The sequence below is a fragment of the Petromyzon marinus genome, chromosome 77 (assembly GCF_048934315.1).
Source record: "Petromyzon marinus isolate PM22_M1 ecotype Great Lakes invasive population chromosome 77, UKy_Petmar_22M1.pri1.0, whole genome shotgun sequence".
Classification (NCBI taxonomy): Eukaryota; Metazoa; Chordata; class Hyperoartia; order Petromyzontiformes; family Petromyzontidae; genus Petromyzon; species Petromyzon marinus.
The window spans coordinates 3,378,963-3,400,453 of NC_133743.1; the positions used below are offsets into that span (position 1 = coordinate 3,378,963).

General features: G+C 54.9%; 1 protein-coding gene across 1 annotated transcript in view; it reads right to left on the bottom strand.

Moving 5' to 3' along the window:
* The window catches only part of LOC142907316 (uncharacterized), a 63,859-nt gene that overhangs the window by 25,020 nt on the left and 17,348 nt on the right, over positions 1 to 21,491 (bottom strand). The window contains exons 2-3 of the mRNA XM_076056688.1: positions 5,922 to 6,092; positions 1,393 to 1,546 (exon numbers count right to left, since the gene is read on the bottom strand). Of these exons, the coding sequence (XP_075912803.1) occupies positions 1,393 to 1,546; positions 5,922 to 6,092 (325 nt within the window). The remainder of the gene's footprint in view (positions 1 to 1,392; positions 1,547 to 5,921; positions 6,093 to 21,491) is intronic.

Below are 21,491 nucleotides of genomic sequence, written 5' to 3' on the forward strand. Positions count from 1 at the left end.
TATGCTTTGACTTTAACATAGCCATTTCTGTGACCAGTCACAAGCTAATCACTCAGCTATTTCAATGCTAAATTCTCCTGTTTGATTTGTACTAGGTGCTTCTGTGGATGTGTATGCTTTGACTTTAACATAGCCATTTCTGTGACCAGTCACAAGCTAATCACTCAGCTATTTCAATGCTAAATTCTATGCTAATTCCTTTGTCAAGGCGCTTTGTTTCTTCTGACACAGCTTAAAGGTCGTGATCTGAGCTTGGCTTTTTTCACTCCAGCGCTGTCCTACCAGACAGTCTCGTCCCTTCACCTGATGAAGGCCGCTTGCGTCTCGGCCGAAACGTCGTGAGAATTTTACCGCGTCATTTTATTTTATCAATTTATTATTTTATTCCCATTCTACGTGGTGGCGGTGACTTTACCGAAAGAACCAACAGAAGATGAATCCTTGCAGTCGCGAAAACTTCAAATCGACAATCCATTCTACATTTATCGATCTATATATATTACGTATATAAGTATTTTATTGTTTCCCTTCAATGAGGCGACTTTGCCGAAAGAGCTAAGAACAGGACTTACTGCGGTCACCAGAGCTTTAAGCCAAAAGAGTGACTCCTGCATTCATTTTCGTTTCAATCTTGCGAGCACCACGTTTCGCTTGCTGATCACATCCGGCAGCATCATCGGGCAATTTTGCCAAGGACGGTGAAGGCCCCCCCCCACCGAAACCCCCCCCCGCCCCCACCTAGCCCCCCCACCTGAAACGTCGAATCGCGAACGCGGTGGTGGGGGAGGGAAAAACCAGAACTCAAAATATACAGCGGCGGCAGGCGTTGCCAGGGCACTGGGATCGGGCCCACGGACCTCCCGCGTGCCGGGCGAGGTAGTCAACATCTCTTGATTACCAAGTATACAGCAGCAGGCGAGGTAGTCAACATCTCGCGGGTCCCGGGACCGAACCGACGGACCTCCCGCGTGCCGGGCGAGGTAGTCAACATCTCTTGGTGCCAAATATACAGCGGCAGGCGAGGTAGTCAACATCTCGCGGGGTCCCGGATCGAACCCACGGACCTCCCGCGTACCAAGCGAGGTAGTCAACATCTCTTGGTGCCAAATACACAGCGCCAGGCGAGGTAGTCAACATCTCGCAGGGTCCGCGATCGAACCCACGGACCTCCCGCGTACCAGGCGAGGTAGTCAACATCTCGCAGGGTCCGGGATCGAACCCACGGACCTCCCGCGTACCAGGCGAGGTAGTCAACATCTCGCAGGGTCCCGGGACCGGACCGACGGACCTCCCGCGTACCAGACGAGGTAGTCAACATCTCGCAGGGTCCCGGGACCGAACCGACGGACCTCCCCGCGCGCCGGGCGAGGGAGCCAACATCCAGCGCGTTACCTGCTGCGTCCGAACCGACGTACATCCACGCGTCGGCCGTGGCGCCGGCCCCCCCCCCGCCCGCCCCCCGCGGCGCCCTGCGAGGGACGGCCCCCCGCTTGGCCAGGTCCACGCGCTCCTTGAGCAGACGCGAGTCCAGGAGGTCGCCTTGCCGCTGTGAGAGACAGAGAGAGACAGTGAGACACAGAGAGAGAGACAGTGAGAGTGAGAGACACAGAGTGAGAGACAGAGAGAGACAGAGACAGAGAGAGAGACAGAGAGAGACAGAGAGAGAGAGACAGAGACAGTGAGAGTGAGAGACAGAGAGAGACACAGAGAGACGCGAGTCCAGGAGGTCGCCTTGCCGCTGTGAGAGACAGTGAGAGAGACAGTGAGAGACAGTGAGAGAGACACAGAGAGAGACACAGAGAGACAGAGAGAGAGAGACAGAGAGACAGAGAGAGAGAGACAGAGACACAGAGAGACAGAGAGAGAGACAGAGACAGTGAGAGAGAGACAGAGAGAGAGACAGAGAGAGAGAGACAGAGACAGAGAGAGACACAGAGAGACGCGAGTCCAGGAGGTCGCCTTGCCGCTGTGAGAGACAGAGAGAGACAGTGAGAGAGACACAGAGAGAGACACAGAGAGACAGAGAGAGAGACAGAGAGAGAGACAGACAGAGACAGAGAGAGAGACACAGAGAGACAGTGAGAGAGAGACAGAGACAGACAGAGAGACAGAGAGAGAGAGACAGTGAGAGAGAGACAGTGAGAGAGAGACAGAGACAGACAGAGAGACAGAGAGAGAGACAGTGAGAGTGAGAGTGAGAGACAGACACAGAGAGAGAGACAGAGAGAGACGCGAGTCCAGGAGGTCGCCTTGACGCTGAGAGAGACAGAGAGAGAGAGTGAGAGAGACACAGAGAGAGACAGAGAGAGAGGGAGAGAGACACAGAGAGAGAGACAGAGAGAGACGCGAGTCCAGGAGGTCGCCTTGACGCTGAGAGAGACAGAGAGAGAGAGAGACAGAGAGAGTGAGAGAGAGACAGAGAGAGACAGAGAGAGAGAGAGACAGTGAGAGAGAGACAGGGAGAGTGAGAGACAGAGAGAGAGACAGAGAGAGAGAGAGACAGTGAGAGTGAGAGAGACAGAGAGAGACAGTGAGAGAGAGACAGGGAGAGTGAGAGACAGAGAGAGAGACAGAGAGAGAGAGAGACAGTGAGAGTGAGAGAGACAGAGAGAGACAGTGAGAGAGAGACAGTGAGAGAGAGACAGAGAGAGACAGAGAGAGAGACACAGAGAGTGAGAGAGACAGAGAGAGACAGTGAGAGAGAGACAGAGAGAGACAGAGAGAGAGACTCGAGTCCAGGAGGTCGCCTTGACGCTGTGAGAGACAGAGAGAGACAGTGAGAGTGAGAGAGACAGTGAGAGACACAGTGAGAGAGACAGTGAGAGACAGTGAGAGAGAGACAGAGAGAGAGAGAGAGAGACAGAGAGAGACAGTGAGAGTGAGAGAGAGACAGAGAGAGACAGTGAGAGTGAGAGAGACAGGGAGAGACAGTGAGAGTGAGAGAGACAGAGACAGAGAGAGAGACAGAGACAGACAGAGAGACAGAGTGAGAGAGACAGAGAGAGACGCGAGTCCAGGAGGTCGCCTTGACGCTGTGGTGTAGCAGGGGAGGGGAGAGACGCGGAGAGAGAGAGTGAGAGAGACAGTGAGAGTGAGAGAGAGAGACAGAGAGAGAGACAGAGAGAGAGAGAGAGACAGAGACAGAGAGAGAGACACAGAGTGAGAGAGAGAGAGAGTGAGAGTGAGACAGAGAGACAGGGAGAGATAGAGACAGAGAGAGACAGTGAGAGAGAGACAGAGAGAGACAGAGAGAGTGAGACAGTGAGAGAGAGAGAGAGACAGGGAGAGAGACAGAGAGAGAGGGACAGAGAGAGAGAGGGGGGGTCCACGTTTTGCAAGCGTAGAGAAGGGAGGGAATGACCGTGGCCGAGAAGACCTGAAGCTTGGTGCGGAGCGACAGACCAGGTAGCTTCCACACAGCGTTACGCAACCGATGAAAAGATATTGCCGCTCGACTGATTCGGAGTGAGACCTCTGCTGTTAAACTGGAGCCAGTCATGAGCACACTGCCCAGGTGTGGGAAACTCTCCACTCTCTCCACAACTGCCCCATTAATGCAGGGCTGAGGCGGTGGAGTATTTGATGGCACAAAATACCAAGGGCAGGTGCTTAGTTTTGGTGGGGCTGATGGTAAGGCCCCATCTCTTAGTGGCACGCTCCAGTCTCAGCAGCAGCGTCTCCAACTCCTTCTCTGAATGAGCAGCAATCACCAGATCATCGGCATACATAACGTGGTTGAGAAATAGGAAGCCATCCCTTGACCGCACCCGGGCATCGATCAGCCTCCCATTGTATCTGTAACAGATGGAAATTCCTCCGATACAGCTATTGAAGGCTTCACGAACTACGTGGCCAAAATAGATGTTAAATAATGTGGGAGCCAGATGACATCCCTGTCGCACCCCAAGGTGTACAGGGAATGGCTCTGACTCCCGGCCACGTAGTTTTAACCGGGACCGCTCACCATCATGAAGGTCCTTAATGATCGTGAGCAGAGTGTCAGGGGACTCCGAAAGCACGAAGAACAACCCAGAGCCCAGGCCTACTGATGGTATCATAGGCCTTGACCAGGTCAATAAAGCAGAGATGTAGGTCTTGTTGGAATTCCCTACACCTCTGCTGTAGCAGATGGACTGAGAATTTGGCCTCTCCTCAGCGTGTCTGGCAAGGCAATGTCGAATAATATTTGCCAGGACCATTCCCGGAACACGCTGAGGGATTTTCCCTCCCCCAGGACCTCACAGAAATGCTCAGCAAATCTGCGAACCTGTTCCTTGGGGTCGGAGATTGGATCACCATTTTTTTCCCCTAATGATGGTAATAGGTGTGGCGCTGCAGGTAACTTTTTTGATGGAGTTAAATAGAGATTTGTGATCGCGGGCCACTGAGGCAGACTCCATCTCCTCAGCAACCCGCGACCACCACCCATCCCTGCAGCGCCTCACGGCTCTCCGAACCTCCGAGCGAAGGCTGCGGTAAGCCTCCTCATTCTCTGACGTGGGATTCTGTAGCCGATGACAGTGGGCCTGTCGCTTTTTCTCAACTATCCTGAACACCTCCTCCGTCAGCCAGGGTCTCTGGTGGAGGTCTGGACCGTGTACCCAAAGCAGCCATTCCAGCTGCATGAGTCACAGTCCTAAACCTCGCCCATTCACCCTCGACATCAGGAGGAGTGGGGGATGATGCCAACCCCAGCTGCAAGCGATGATGAAATTCTCGCTTGCAACTTTCATCAGATAACTGAGACCAGGCCACTTTAGGTTTGAATGGGGTCCTGGGTGTACACCCACCACCGGAGTGGAAGAATGGCAGGCGCATCTTACAGATGACTAGTCGATGGTCAGAGGGCAGATCAGCTCCACGGTAGGTCCTGGTGTCAAGGAGATGGGCTCGCATCCGCTGGTCTGTCACTATGTAGTCCAGCAGATGTTCTTGCTTGGACCCGGCATGCATCCATGATGTTGTGTGGATGCGCCGATGCCGGAACAGCCTGTTGGTAATTACAAGCCCATGGGCTGCACACAAATCTAGCAGCCTCCTACCATTGTTATTGAGCTGATCTGGCCCATGCCCTCCAATCACTCCAGACCAGGTGCCAGCATCATGACCAACTCGGGCATTGAAGTCACCCAACAAGATGACTCTATCCCGAGGGGCCACTTTAGCCAGCACCTGTGACAGGAGGTCATAGAAGGCATCTGACTCATCGGCCTTGCCTGCATCCCTCCACGGATGTTCGTCTTCGGTGGGGGCATAAGTAACCACAACCACCACTCCTCGCCTCCGGTTGATGGGAAGGCGAGCCCAAAGTAGCCTGGGGCTTACAGCTTCCCACACCTCACCGCCACGCTCCCACACCCCCTTCATTCTTTTATTCAGAAGAAGAGCCACTCCCTGTTGTTTGGCAGTCTGCTGCCCCGAGTAGAGGGACTGTCCACCCCTCATGCTGGCAAGGAGCCAGAGCCGGTCCCACCGGACCTCCTGAAATACTGCAGAGATCCAGGCGGTACCGGTCCAGCTCCCGACAGAGGAGTGGGCAGCCTCTCCACACACACAGACACCGGAACCGGTACCACCGGACCTCCTGAAATACCGCAGAGATCCAGGCGGTACCGGTCCAGCTCCTGACAGAGGAGTGGGCAGCCTCTCCACACACACAGACACTGGAACCGGTACCACCGGACCTCCTGAAATACCGCAGAGATCCAGGCGGTACCGGTCCAGCTCCCGACAGAGGAGTGGGCAGCCTCTCCTCCGCGGTGAGTGTTCGAACATTCCGCGTGGCCAATCACAGTGGGTCCCCTGCTCCTGGATGACCCCCGAGAGGGGAGCGGGGGGGGGGGGAGGAGGGGGTTCAGTCCGGCTCTGGCTCGCCACACTCAACACGTCGCACAAACGCGTGCACCTAGCCTGGCACGCACCTCCAGTTGCGGGGAGTCAAAGTCGAAGTTGCTGAGATGGGATTGGCCCTGGCTCCACGATCGACCTCTGAACCCTGACCCCTGAGCGGGGGTCGTAGGGGCGGAGGGCGGAGAGATGGGGGCCGCCCCCCGCTGGACCGGCCAATCGGAGGCCTCCGCTGGCACGGCATTCTGGGAAGAGAAAAAAACAAAACCCATAGACTCACTCACACAGAGACCCATAGACTCACCACACAGAGACCCATTGACTCACTCACACAGAGACCCATAGACTCACTCATAAAGAGACCCACAGACTCACTCACACAGAGAGAGACACTCACACAGAGACCCATAGACTCACTCACACAGAGACCCACAGACTCACTCACACAGAGACCCATAGACTCACTCACACAGAGACCCACAGACTCACTCACACAGAGACCCATAGACTCACACAAAAACACATACACTGCCATTATCACAACACTACCGCTATCATCCCCCATCTCCACCCCCATCACAACCATCACCACCATCACAACCATCACCACCATCACCACCATCACCACCACCACCATCACCACTATAACCACCATCACCACCACCACCACCATCACCACCATCACCACCATCTTCACCATGACCCCCATCACCCCCATAACCACCATCACCACCATCACCACCATCACCACCATCACCACCATCACCACCATCACCACCATCACGACCACCACCACCACCACCATCACCACCCCCCCAAACAGTAATCTTGCCTGCAAGTTGGAGGCGTTAACCACGATGTATTTGGCAGGCTCCAAATTTGGCATCACTTCTTCGGCCGCCGGAAGTGGCCACGTGCATGGGGCTGCCGAGCAGCGTGCCAAATTCGGAACCCCGTCAAAATTCCCCCCGTTGTGAGCGCCCTTATTGTATTGAGATGCCATTGATGATGATGGTGGTGGTGATGGTGGTGATGGTGGTGGTGGTGATGGTGTTCGTGATGGTGGTGATGGTGGTGATGGTGGTGGTGGTGGTGGTAGTTGTGATGATGAATGTGATGGTAGTGGCTGTGATGATGAATGTGATGGTGTGCGTGATGGTGGTGGTGATGGTGGTGATGGAGTTGGTGGTGGTACTTGTGATGAATGTGATGAATGTGATGATGGTAGTTGTGATGATGAATGTGATGGTGGTAGTTGTGATGCATGTGATGATGTTGGTGGTAGTTGTGATGAATGTGATGATGTTGATGGTGGTCGTTGTGATGATGAATGTGATGATGGTGATGGTGTTTGTGATGTTGATGGTGTTCGTGATGGTGGTGTTGATGGTATTTGTGATGCTGATGGTGTTCGTGATGGTGGTGGTGATGGTGTTTGTGATGTTGATGGTGTTCGTGATGGTGGTGTTGATGGTGTCTGTGATGTTGATGGTGTTCGTGATGGTGGTGTTGATGGTGTTTGTGATGTTGATGGTGTTCGTGATGGTGGTAGTGATGGTGTTCGTGATGGTGGTAGTGATGGTGTTTGTGATGTTGATGGTATTCGTGGTGATGGTGTTTGTGATGCTGATGGTGTTCGTGATGGTGGTGTTGATGGTGTTTGTGATGTTGATGGTGTTCGTGATGGTGGTGTTGATGGTGTTTGTGATGTTGATGGTGTTTGTGATGTTGATGGTGTTCGTGATGGTGGTAGTGATGGTGTTCGTGATGGTGGTAGTGATGGTGTTTGTGATGTTGATGGTGTTCGTGGTGATGGTGTTTGTGATGCTGATGGTGTTCGTGATGGTGGTAGTGATGGTGTTTGTGATGCTGATGGTGTTCGTGGTGATGGTGTTTGTGATGCTGATGGTGTTCGTGATGGTGGTGTTGATGGTGTTTGTGATGGTGATGGTGTTCGTGATGGTGGTGTTGATGGTGTTTGTGATGTTGATGGTGTTCGTGATGGTGGTAGTGATGGTGTTTGTGATGTTGATGGTGTTCGTGATGGTGTTTGTGATGTTGATGGTGTTCGTGATGGTGGTAGTGATGGTGTTCGTGATGGTGGTAGTGATAGTGTTTGTGATGTTGATGGTGTTCGTGATGGTGTTTGTGATGCTGATGGTGTTCGTGATGGTGGTGGTGATGGTGTTTGTGATGTTGATGGTGGTGGTGATGGTGTTTGTGATGCTGATGGTGTTCGTGATGGTGGTGGTGATGGTGTTTGTGATGTTGATGGTGTTCGTGATGGTGGTGGTGTTTGTGATGTTGATGGTGTTTGTGATGGTGGTGGTGATGGTGTTTGTAATGGTGATGGTGTTCGTGATGGTGGTGTTGATGGTGTTTGTGATGGTGTTCGTGATGGTGTTTGTGATGTTGATGGTGTTCGTGATGTTGATGGTGATGTTGATGGTGTTCGTGATGGTGGTAGTGATGCTACTGATGACGCCACTGCTGATGATGTTGATGGTGATGGTGTTGATGGTGTTCGTGATGATATTGATGGTGTTCGTGATGATGTTGATGGTATTGATGATGTTGATGGTATTGATGATGTTGATGGTATTGATGGTGTTCGTGATGATATTGATGGTGTTCGTGATGATGTTGATGGTATTAATGATGTTGATGGTATTGATGATGTTGATGGTATTGATGATGGTGTTCGTGATGATATTGATGGTATTGATGATGCTGATGGTATTGATGATATTGATGATATTGATGGTGTTCGTGATGATGTTGATGATGTTCGTGATGTTGATGATGTTGATAATGTTGATGATGATGTTGATGGTGTTGATGATGTTGATGCTGGTGCTGATATTGATGATGATGTTGATGATGATGATGTTGATGATGATGTTGATGGTGTTGATGATGATGGTGTTGATGTTAGTGTTGATGATGATGATGTTGATGATGATGTTGATGATGGTGATGTTGGTGTTAATGTTAATGATGATGTTAATGTTGATGATAATGTTGATGATGATGTTAATGTTGATGTTAATGTTGATGTTAATGTTGATGATGTTGATGATGATGATGTTAATGTTGATGATGATGGTGTTGATGTTAATGTTGATAATGGTGATGTTAATGTTAATGTTGATGCTGATGATGATGATGCTGATGATGCTGATGATGATGCTGATGATGATGAGGCTGTCTCCACCAGGCCCCGCTGCTCAACCACGAAAGCGTCCACCATGGACTCAAGCTCCACCAACGACAGCGGAATCCACGCCTCCAGGGACGGCCGCGTGGGCCCCTGGTGGAGGTCGCTCCTCGTGTCCCCCTGGTGGAGGTTACTCCACGTGTCCCCCTGGTGGAGGTTACTCCACGCGTCCCCCTGGTGGAGGTCACTCCACGTGTCCCCCCGGTGGAGGTCGCTCCTCGTGTCCCCCTGGTGGAGGTTACTCCTCGTGTCCCCCTGGTGGAGGTTACTCCACGTGTCCCCCTGGTGGAGGTCGCTCCTCGTGTCCCCCTGGTGGAGGTTACTCCACGTGTCCACCTGGTGGAGGTCGCTCCTCGTGTCCCCCTGGTGGAGGTCGCTCCTCGCGTCCCCCTGGTGGAGGTTGCTCCTCGTGTCCCCCTGGTGGAGGTTACTCCACGTGTCCCCCTGGTGGAGGTCGCTCCTCGTGTCCCCCTGGTGGAGGTTACTCCACGCGTCCACCTGGTGGAGGTCGCTCCTCGTGTCCCCCTGGTGGAGGTCGCTCCTCGCGTCCCCCTGGTGGAGGTTGCTCCTCGTGTCCCCCTGGTGGAGGTTACTCCACGTGTCCCCCTGGTGGAGGTCGCTCCTCGTGTCCCCCTGGTGGAGGTTACTCCACGTGTCCACCTGGTGGAGGTCGCTCCTCGTGTCCCCCTGGTGGAGGTCGCTCCTCGCGTCCCCCTGGTGGAGGTTGCTCCTCGTGTCCCCCTGGTGGAGGTTACTCCTCGTGTCCCCCTGGTGGAGGTCGCTCCTCGTGTCCCCCTGGTGGAGGTTGCTCCTCGTGTCCCCCTGGTGGAGGTCGCTCCACGTGTCCCCCTGGTGGAGGTCGCTCCTCGCGTCCCCCTGGTGGAGGTTGCTCCTCGTGTCCCCCTGGTGGAGGTCGCTCCTCGTGTCCCCCTGGTGGAGGTTACTCCTCGTGTCCCCCTGGTGGAGGTGACCCCCATGGTGGAGCTTCTTCACGTCTCCCTGGTGGGCCTGAGCTCCCTGATGGAGCCTCCTTGCACGCCCCCGGCGGTCCTCCTGGTGGAGGCCACTCGGCGCCTCCTGGCGGAGGCCCTCAGCGTCCCCCTCGCGGAGGTGGGCTCCACGGCGGAGGCCGCTGCCGACATCCCCAGGACGGAGGAGCGACTCGCAGAGCTCGCCCAGCTCCGTGAGCTGCGTGATGACGTCGTTGAGCGAATCCATCACGTGCCTCTACCGTTGTCACGGTAACCACCGTCAGCTGAGCACCGCTCCCGACTACAGAGCCTCTACCGTTGCCACGGTAACCACCGTCAGCTGAGCACCGCTCCCAACTACACAGCCTCTACCGTTGTCACGGTAACCACTGTCAGCTGAGCACCGCTCCCAACTACACAGCCCCTCCCGTTGCCACGGTAACCACCGTCAGCTGAGCACCGCTCCCGACGATACAGCCTCTCCCGTTGCACACACAGGTACACACACAGCTACACACACACACAGGTACACACACACACAGGTACACACACAGGTACACACACACACAGGTACACACACACACAGGCACACACACACACAGGTACACACACAGGTACACACACACACAGGTACACACACACAGGTACACACACAGGTACACACACAGGTACACACACACAGGTACACACACACAGGTACACACACACAGGTACACACACACACAGGTACACACACACACAGGTACACACACACAGGTACACACACACAGGTACACACACACACAGGTACACACAAAGATAAACAAAGACAAAGATCCCCCGTATAGCCTTAACAGACTGTAGGGGCAAGTGCTGTTAGCGAGCACCTATGAAGGCCGGAACGGTACACGAGGGGGTGGGTGGCCAGCACCACGCCCGACCGCCTTTGTCTCCCTAGTGACGATGTTTACACACCACACCAGGTACTCATTTGAGGCTGAGTCGACCTAGGGGAGGCCCGGGACCGGTTCAAATAATCGTCACTGGTGTTGGCCGTGAGCGGGAATCGAACCCGGGTCGCCAGGTTCATAGCGCAGCGCGCTAACCGCTACACTACCGCTCCCCACAGGTACACACACACACAGGTACACACACACACAGGTACACACACACAAGTACACACACACACACAGGTACACACACACAGGTACACACACACAGGTACACACACACTGGTACACACACACAGGTACACACACACACAGGTACACACACACACAGGTACACACACAGGTACACACACACAGGTACACACACACAGGTACACACACACAGGTACACACACACTGGTACACACACACAGGTACACACACAGGTACACACAGGTACACACACACACACACAGGTACACACACACACAGGTACACACACACACAGGAACACACACACAGGTACACACACACACAGGTACACACACACAGGTACACACACAGGTACACACACAGGTACACACACACAGGTACACACACACAGGTACACACACACACAGGTACACACACACAGGTACACACACACAAGTACACACACACACAGGTACACACACAGGTACACACACACAGGTACACACACACAGGTACACACACACACAGGTACACACACACAGGTACACACACACAAGTACACACACACACAGGTACACACACACAGGTACACACACACTGGTACACACACACAGGTACACACACACACAGGTACACACACACACAGGTACACACACAGGTACACACACACAGGTACACACACACAGGTACACACACACAGGTACACACACACTGGTACACACACACAGGTACACACACAGGTACACACAGGTACACACACACACACACACAGGTACACACACACACAGGTACACACACACACAGGAACACACACACAGGTACACACACACAGGTACACACACACAGGTACACACACACACACAGGTACACACACACACACACAGGTACACACACACACACAGGTACACACACACACACACAGGTACACACACACACACAGGTACACACACACAGGTACACACACACAGGTACACACACACACACACAGGTACACACACACACACAGGTACACACACACACACAGGTACACACACACACAGGTACACACACAGGTACACACACAGGTACACACACACAGGTACACACACACACAGGTACACACACACAGGTACACACACACACGGACAGGTACAACCGCAGAGGTTCACGCTCGCACGCAGACTCACAGCCCGCTATGCGCACACACGGACACACACACACAGAGGCAACTGCGTCACGCGATCACTGCCGGGGGCGGAGCCTGGATTCATTAGCATAACACGCCCCGCCCCTCGCCAACACCAGTACGCGGACAGGCAACGCCCAAAAACACGCCCAGACCACGCCCACTGCCCTCGACCCCCCAATCCCAAAGTGGAGGTGGTGGTGGAGGTAGTGGTGGTTGTAGTGGTGGTTGTAGTGGTGGTGGAGGTGGTGGAGGTGGTGGAGGTGGTAGAGGTGGTGGTAGAGGTGGTGGTAGAGGTGGTGGTGTAGGTGGTGGTGTAGGTGGTGGTGGTAGTGGTAGAAGTGGTGGTAGTAGTGGTGGTGGTAGTAGAGGTGGTGGTAGAGGTGGTGGTGGTGGTAGAGGTGGTGGTGGTGGTAGAGGTGGTGGTGGTGGTAGAGGTGGTGGATGTAGTGGTGGAGGCGGTGGTGGTGGTAGAGGTGGTGGTGGTGGTAGAGGTGGTGGATGTAGTGGTGGAGGCGGTGGTGGTGGTAGAGGTGGTGGGTGGTAGAGGTGGTGGTGGAGGTGGCAAGGATTATTCAGCATCGCCTTACCAGGCACGCTGAGGAGAGGCTTGCGGAGCCCCAATGTGGTTTCAGGAAAGGGCGGTCCTGCACAGATGCCATATTTTCTGTCCGTCTGCTACAGCAGAGGTGTAGGGAATTCCAACAAGACCTACATCTCTGCTTTATTGACCTGGTCAAGGCCTATGATACCATCAGTAGGCCTGGGCTCTGGGTTGTTATTCGTGCTTTTGGAGTACCTGACCCTCTGCTCACGATCATTAACGACCTTCATGATGGTGAGCGGGCCCGGGTAAAACTACGTGGCCGGGAGTCAGAGCCATTCCCTGTACACCTTGGGGTGTGACAGGGATGTCCTCTGGCTCCCACATTATTTAACATCTATTTCGACCACGTAGTTCGTGAAACCTTCAATAGCTGTACCGGGGGAATCTCCATCTGTTACAGACACAATGGGAGGCTGATCGATGCCCGGGTGCGGTCAAGGGATGGCTCCCTATTGCTCAACCACGTTATGTATGCCGATGATTTGGTAATCGCTGCTCAGTCAGAGGAGGAGTTGGAGACGCTGCTGCTGAGACTGGAGCGTGCCATTAAGAGGTGGGGCCTTACCATCAGCCCCACCAAAACTAAGCACCTGCCTGGGTATTTTGTACCATCGGACACTCCACCCCCACAACTCCCAATCGGTGATGGGGCAGTTGTGGAGAGAGTGGAGAGTTTCCCATACCTGGGCAGTGTGCTTATGACCGGCTCCAGTTTAACAGCAGGTGGTGGAGGTGTTGGTGGAGGTGGTGGTGGAGGTGGTGGAGGTGGTGGTGGAGGTGGTAGTGGAGGTGGAAGGTGGAGGTGAAGGTAGTAGTGGAGGTGGTGGAGGTGGTAGTGGTGGTGGTAGTGGTGGTGGAGGTGGTGGTGGAGGTGGTGGTGGAGGTAGTGGTGGTAGTGGTGGTAGAGGTGGTGGAAGGTGGTGGTGGAAGGTGGAGGGGTTGAAGGTGGTAGTGGAGGTGGTAGTGGTGGTGGTGGAGGTGGTGGTGGAGGTGGTAGTGGTAGAGGTGGTGGAAGGTGGTGGTGGAAGGTGGAGGAGTTGAAGGTGGTAGTGGTGGAAGGTGGTGGTGGAGGTGGTAGTGGTGGTAGTTGTAGTGGTGGTGGTGGAAGGTGGTGGTGGAGGTGGTGGAGGTGGTAGTGGAAGGTGGTAGTGGTGGAAGGTGGTGGTGGAGGCGGTGGTGGTGGTGGTGGAAGGTGGTGGTGGAGGTGGTGGTTGTAGTGGTGGTGGTGGAAGGTGGTGGTGGAGGTGGTGGAGGTGGTAGTGGTGGTGGTGGTGGTGGTAGTGGTGGTGGTAGTGGTGGAGGAGGTGATGGTGATGTTTGAGAATGTTCTCTCTCGATACGAGATTTATCGCGATGCCTTTATGCAGGAATGTCAACACCATGCACGAGAGTGGAATGTGGTGGAGTCTGTGAAAAGTCAGCCCATGGCACCTGCAGAGTCTGTCCCGTGACCTCATGCACCTAGCCTGGCACAGCAGCAGCAGCAGTCAACCCATGGCATCTGCTGGGTCTGTCACGAGACCTCCTCCTCATGCACCTAGCCTGGCACAAGCCCCGTCGTGACGTCACCACAATGGGAGCTGTTGTGTGTAGTGCGTGTGAGTCTGTGTGTGTGGAGGGAGCGGTGGTGCAGTGGTTAGCGCACTGTGTGTGTGTGGGGAGTGGTGGTGCAGTGGTTAGCGCACTGTGTGTGTGTGGAGGGAGCGATGGTGCAGTGGTTAGCGCACTGTGTGTGTGTGTGGGGAGTGGTGGTGCAGTGGTTAACGCACTGTGTGTGTGTGTGTGGGGAGTGGTGGTGCAGTGGTTAGCGCACTGTGTGTGTGTGTGGGGAGCGGTGGTGCAGTGGTTAGCGCACTGTGTGTGTGGACGGAGCGGTGGTGTGGTTAGCGCACTGTGTGTGTGGGTGGAGTGGTGGTGCAGTGGTTAGCGCACTGTGTATGTGGAGGGAGCGGTGGTGCAGTGATTAGCGCACTGTGTGTGTGGAGCGGTGGTGCAGTGGTTGGCGCACTGTGTGTGTGTGTGGGGGGAGTGGTGGTGCAGTGGTTAGCGCACTGTGTGTGTGTGGGGAGTGGTGGTGCAGTGGTTAGCGCACTGTGTGTGTGTGGGGAGTGGTGGTGCAGTGGTTAGCGCACTGTGTGTGTGTGGGGAGTGGTGGTGCAGTGGTTAGCGCACTGTGTGTGTGTGGAGTGGTGGTGCAGTGGTTAGCGCACTGTGTGTGCGGAGGGAGCGGTGGTGCAGTGGTTAGCGCACTGTGTGTGTGTGTGGGGAGTGGTGGTGCAGTGGTTAGCGCACTGTGTGTGTGGGGAGTGGTGGTGCAGTGGTTAGCGCACTGTGTGTGTGTGGGGAGTGGTGGTGCAGTGGTTAGCGCACTGTGTGTGTGTGGGGAGTGGTGGTGCAGCGGTTAGCGCACTGTGTGTGTGGGGGGAGTGGTGGTGCAGTGGTTAGCGCACTGTGTGTGTGTGGGGAGTGGTGGTGCAGTGGTTAGCGCACTGTGTGTGTGGGGAGTGGTGGTGCAGTGGTTAGCGCACTGTGTGTGTGTGGGGAGTGGTGGTGCAGTGGTTAGCGCACTGTGTGTGGGGAGTGGTGGTGCAGTGGTTAGCGCACTGTGTGTGTGTGGGGAGTGGTGGTGCAGCGGTTAGCGCACTGTGTGTGTGTGGGGAGTGGTGGTGCAGTGGTTAGCGCACTGTGTGTGTGTGTGGGGAGTGGTGGTGCAGTGGTTAGCGCACTGTGTGTGTGTGTGGGGAGTGGTGGTGCAGTGGTTAGCGCACTGTGTGTGTGGGGGGAGTGGTGGTGCAGTGGTTAGCGCACTGTGTGTGTGTGTGTGGGGAGTGGTGGTGCAGTGGTTAGCGCACTGTGTGTGTGTGTGGGGAGCGGTGGTGCAGTGGTTAGCGCACTGTGTGTGTGTGGGGAGCGGTGGTGCAGTGGTTAGCGCACTGTGTGTGGGGAGCGGTGGGGCAGTGGTTAGCGCACTGTGTGTGTGTGTGTGGGGAGCGGTGGTGCAGTGGTTAGCGCACTGTGTGTGTGGGGAGTGGTGGTGCAGTTGTTAGCACACTGTGTGTGTGTGGGGAGTGGTGGTGCAGTGGTTAGCGCACTGTGTGTGTGGGGAGCGGTGGTGCAGTGATTAGCGCACTGTGTGTGGAGTGGTGGTGCAGTGGTTAGCGCACTGTGTGTGTGTGGGGAGTGGTGGTGCAGTGGTTAGCGCACTGTGTGTGTATGTGTGTGTGGGGAGTGGTGGTGCAGTGGTTAGCGCACTGTGTGTGGGGGGAGTGGTGGTGCAGTGGTTAGCGCACTGTGTGTGTGTGGGGAATGGTGGTGCAGTGGTAGCTCACTGTCTGTGTGGGGAGTGGGGAGAGAGATAGACGGAGAGAGATGGGGAGAGAGATGGAGACAGAGATAGGGAGAGAGATGGAGAGAGATAGGGAGAGAGATGGGGAGAGAGATGGGGAGAGAGATGGGGAGAGAGATGGAGAGAGAGATGGGGAGTGAAATGGGAGAGATCAGGAGAGAGATGGGGAGAGAGATCAGGAGAGAGATGGGGAGAGAGATAGAGATAGGGAGAGAGATGGAGAGAGAGACAGAGAGAGAGACGGAGAGAGAGATGGAGAGAGATAGGGAGAGAGATGGAGAGAGAGACAGAGAGATAGGGAGAGAGATAGGGGGAGATAGAGAATGGAGATGTGGTGACTGACTGTTTGGGGCAGATGAATCACGGATCTTCCACTTCCATGGTGAACTGGATGGATGGGTTTTTGCGAGTTGAGATTATTTAGAAACGCGTTCAGTGGACATCTGCCGTATGGCCAGACCACCAATGTGTCATCCACATACCTGAGCAAAGCAGAGGGTGGTTTTAGTGTGTTTAAAACCACTGCTTTTGTTCCACAATCTTCCACGTGTCGCTCTGTGTGGGTGTCTCTCTCTGTGTGAGTGAGTCTATGGGTCTCTGTGTGAGTGAGTCTATGGGTCTCTGTGTGAGTGGGTCTCTGTGTGAGTGAGTCTATGGGTCTCTATGTAAGTGTCTCTCTCTCTCTGTGTGAGTGAGTCTTTGGCTCTCTGTGTGAGTGAGTCTATGGGTCTCTGTGTGAGTGGGTCTCTGTGTGAGTGAGTCTATGGGTCTCTCTCTGTGTGAGTGAGTCTGTGGGTCTCTGTGTGAGTAAGTCTATGGGTCTCTGTGTGATTGAGTCTATGGGTCTCTGTGTGAGTGAGTCTATGGGTCTCTGTGTGAGTGAGTCTATGGGTCTCTGTGTGAGTGAGTCTATGGGTCTCTGTGTGAGTGAGTCTATGGGTCTCTGTGTGAGTGAGTCTATGGGTCTCTGTGTGAGTGAGTCTATGGGTCTCTGTGTGAGTGAGTGTCTCTCTCTGTGTGAGTGAGTCTATGGGTCTCTGTGTGAGTGTCTCTCTCTGTGTGAGTGAGTCTATGGGTCTCTGTGTGAGTGAGTCTATGGGTCTCTGTGTGAGTGAGTCTGTAGGTCTCTGTGTGAGTGAGTCTATGGGTCTCTGTGTGAGTGTCTCTCTCTGTGTGAGTGAGTCTATGGGTCTCTGTGTGAGTGTCTCTCTCTGTGTGAGAGAGTCTATGGGTCTCTGTGTGAGTGAGTCTATGGGTCTCTGTGTGAGTGGGTCTCTGTGTGAGTGAGTCTGTGGGTCTCTGTGTGAGTGTCTCTCTCTGTGTGAGTGAGTCTATGGGTCTCTCTCTGTGTGAGTGTCTCTCTCTGTGTGAGTGAGTCTGTGGGTCTCTGTGTGAGTGAGTCTATGGGTCTCTGTGTGAGTGAGTCTATGGGTCTCTGTGTGAGTGAGTCTATGGGTCTCTGTGTGAGTGAGTCTATGGGTCTCTGTGTGAGTGAGTCTATGGGTCTCTGTGTGAGTGAGTCTATGGGTCTCTGTGTGAGTGAGTCTATGGGTCTCTGTGTGAGTCTATGGGTCTCTGTGTGAGTGAGTCTGTGGGTCTCTGTGTGAGTGAGTCTGTGGGTCTCTGTGTGAGTGTCTTTCTCTGTGTGAGTGAGTCTATGGGTCTCTGTGTGAGTGAGTCTATGGGTCTCTGTGTGAGTGAGTCTATGGGTCTCTGTGTGAGTGAGTGTCTCTCTCTGTGTGAGTGAGTCTATGGGTCTCTGTGTGAGTGTCTCTCTCTGTGTGAGTGAGTCTATGGGTCTCTGTGTGAGTGAGTCTATGGGTCTCTGTGTGAGTGAGTCTGTAGGTCTCTGTGTGAGTGAGTCTATGGGTCTCTGTGTGAGTGTCTCTCTCTGTGTGAGTGAGTCTATGGGTCTCTGTGTGAGTGTCTCTCTCTGTGTGAGAGAGTCTATGGGTCTCTGTGTGAGTGAGTCTATGGGTCTCTGTGTGAGTGGGTCTCTGTGTGAGTGAGTCTGTGGGTCTCTGTGTGAGTGTCTCTCTCTGTGTGAGTGAGTCTATGGGTCTCTCTCTGTGTGAGTGTCTCTCTCTGTGTGAGTGAGTCTGTGGGTCTCTGTGTGAGTGAGTCTATGGGTCTCTGTGTGAGTGAGTCTATGGGTCTCTGTGTGAGTGAGTCTATGGGTCTCTGTGTGAGTGAGTCTATGGGTCTCTGTGTGAGTGAGTCTATGGGTCTCTGTGTGAGTGAGTCTATGGGTCTCTGTGTGAGTGAGTCTATGGGTCTCTGTGTGAGTGAGTCTATGGGTCTCTGTGTGAGTGAGTCTATGGGTCTCTGTGTGAGTGAGTCTGTGGGTCTCTGCGTGAGTGAGTCTGTGGGTCTCTGTGTGAGTGAGTCTGTGGGTCTCTGTGTGAGTGTCTTTCTCTGTGTGAGTGAGTCTATGTCTCTCTGTGTGTGAGTCTCTCTCTCTCTCTGTGTGTGATGAGTCCACGGCTCTCCGTGTGGTCTACTTTGGGTGTCTCTCGGACCTACAACGCCCAGACTTGTCAGGCGCGACCCCAAACATTCTGGTCTAGACTCACGACCGCACTCAGTACGCACAGACAAAGCTCCCCCGTGTAGTCTCCTGCTCTTACTAACCACCGATCCCCACACACACAGTGCGCTAACCACTGCACCACCGCTCCCCACACACACACACACAGTGCGCTAACCACTGCACCACCGCTCCCCACACACACACAGTGCGCTAACCACTGCACCACCACTCCCCACACTCACACACACAGTGCGCTAACCACTGCACCACCGCTCCCCCCACACACACACACACAGTGCGCTAACCACTGCACCACCACTCCCCCCACACACACACACAGTGCGCTAACCACTGCACCACCGCTCCCCACACACACACAGTGCGCTAACCACTGCACCACCGCTCCCTCCCCAAACACAGTGCGCTAACCACTGCACCACCACTCCCCACACACACACACAGTGCGCTAACCACTGCACCACCACTCCCCACATACACACACAGTGCGCTAACCACTGCACCACCACTCCCCACACACACAGTGCGCTAACCACTGCACCACCGCTCCCCACATACACACACACAGTGCGCTAACCACTGCCCCACCGCTCCCCACACACAGTGCGCTAACCACTGCACCACCGCTCCCCACACACACACACAGTGCGCTAACCACTGCACCACCGCTCCCCACACACACACACACAGTGCGCTAACCACTGCACCACCGCTCCCCACACACACACACAGTGCGCTAACCACTGTACCACCACTCCTCACACACACAGTGCGCTAACCACTGCACCACCACTCCCCACACACACACACAGTGCGCTAACCACTGCACCACCGCTCCCCACACACACAGTGCGCTAACCACTGCACCACCACTCCCCACACACACACACAGTGCGCTAACCACTGCACCACCACTCCCCCACACACACACAGTGCGCTAACCACTGCACCACCGCTCCCCACACACACAGTGCGCTAACCACTGCACCACCGCTCCCCACACACACACAGTGCGCTAACCACTGCACCACCACTCCCCACACACTCACACAGTGCGCTAACCACTGCACCACCACTCCCCACACACACACACAGTGCGCTAACCACTGCACCACCGCTCCCCACACACACACAGTGCGCTAACCACTGCACCATCACTCCCCACACACACACAGTGCGCTAACCACTGCACCACCGCTCCCCACACACAGTGCGCTAACCACTGCACCACCACTCCCCACACACACACACAGTGCGCTAACCACTGCACCACCGCTCCCCACACACACAGTGCGCTAACCACTGCACCACCGCTCCCCACACACACACAGTGCGCTAACCACTGCACCACCACTCCCCACACACACACACACAGTGCGCTAACCACTGCACCACCGCTCCCCACACACACATACACAGTGCGCTAACCACTGCACCACCACTCCCCACACACACACACAGTGCGCTAACCACTGCACCACCACTCCGCACACACACAGTGCGCTAACCACTGCACCACCGCTCCCCACACACACACAGTGCGCTAACCACTGCACCACCACTCCCCACACACACACAGTGCGCTAACTACTGCACCACCACTCCCCCCACAGTGCGCTAACCACTGCACCACCACTCCCCACACACACACAGTGCGCTAACCACTGCACCACCGCTCCCCACACACACACACAGTGCGCTAACCACTGCACCACCACTCCCCACACACACACAGTGCGCTAACCACTGCACCACCGCTCCCCACACACACAGTGCGCTAACCACTGCACTACCACTCCCCCCACACACACACAGTGCGCTAACCACTGCACCACCACTCCCCACACACACACACAGTGCGCTAACCACTGCACCACCGCTCCCTACACATACACAGTGCGCTAACCACTTCACCACCACTCCGCACACACACACAGCGCGCTAACCACTGCACCACCACTCCCCACACACACACACAGTGCGCTAACCACTGCACCACCACTCCCCACACACACACAGTGTAAGCGTAGAGAAGGGAGGGAATGACCGTGGCCGAGAAGACCTGAAGCTTCGTGCGGAGCGACAGACCAGGTAGCTTCCACACAGCGTTACGCAACCGATGAAAAGATATTGCCGCTCGACTGATTCGGAGTGAGACCTCTGCTGTTAAACTGGAGCCGGTCACACTGACACACACTGGTACACACTGACACACACACGTACACACAAACACACACACACACACTGACACACACACGTACACACAAACACACACACACACTGACACACACAGACTGACACACACTGATACACACACACACGTACACACACACACTGACTCACACACTCACACACTGATACACACACACACTGACACACACACACTGACACACACGTACACACAAACACACACACACTGACACACACACTGATACACACATACACACTGACACACACACACACTGACACACACACTGATACACACAGACACACTGACACACACAACAACAACCGCCATTCGCCACTAAGTGGCGGTGACGTCACCACGACGCTTGTGCCAGGCCATGTGCACCTTGAGGCCACGTGAAGTGTCGAACGCCCGCTGGCAGGAGGTCACGGGGCAGACCCAGCAGGTGCCACGGGTCGACTGACTGAGATGACTGGCTGATGCACCACCTGTGCCCCCTACT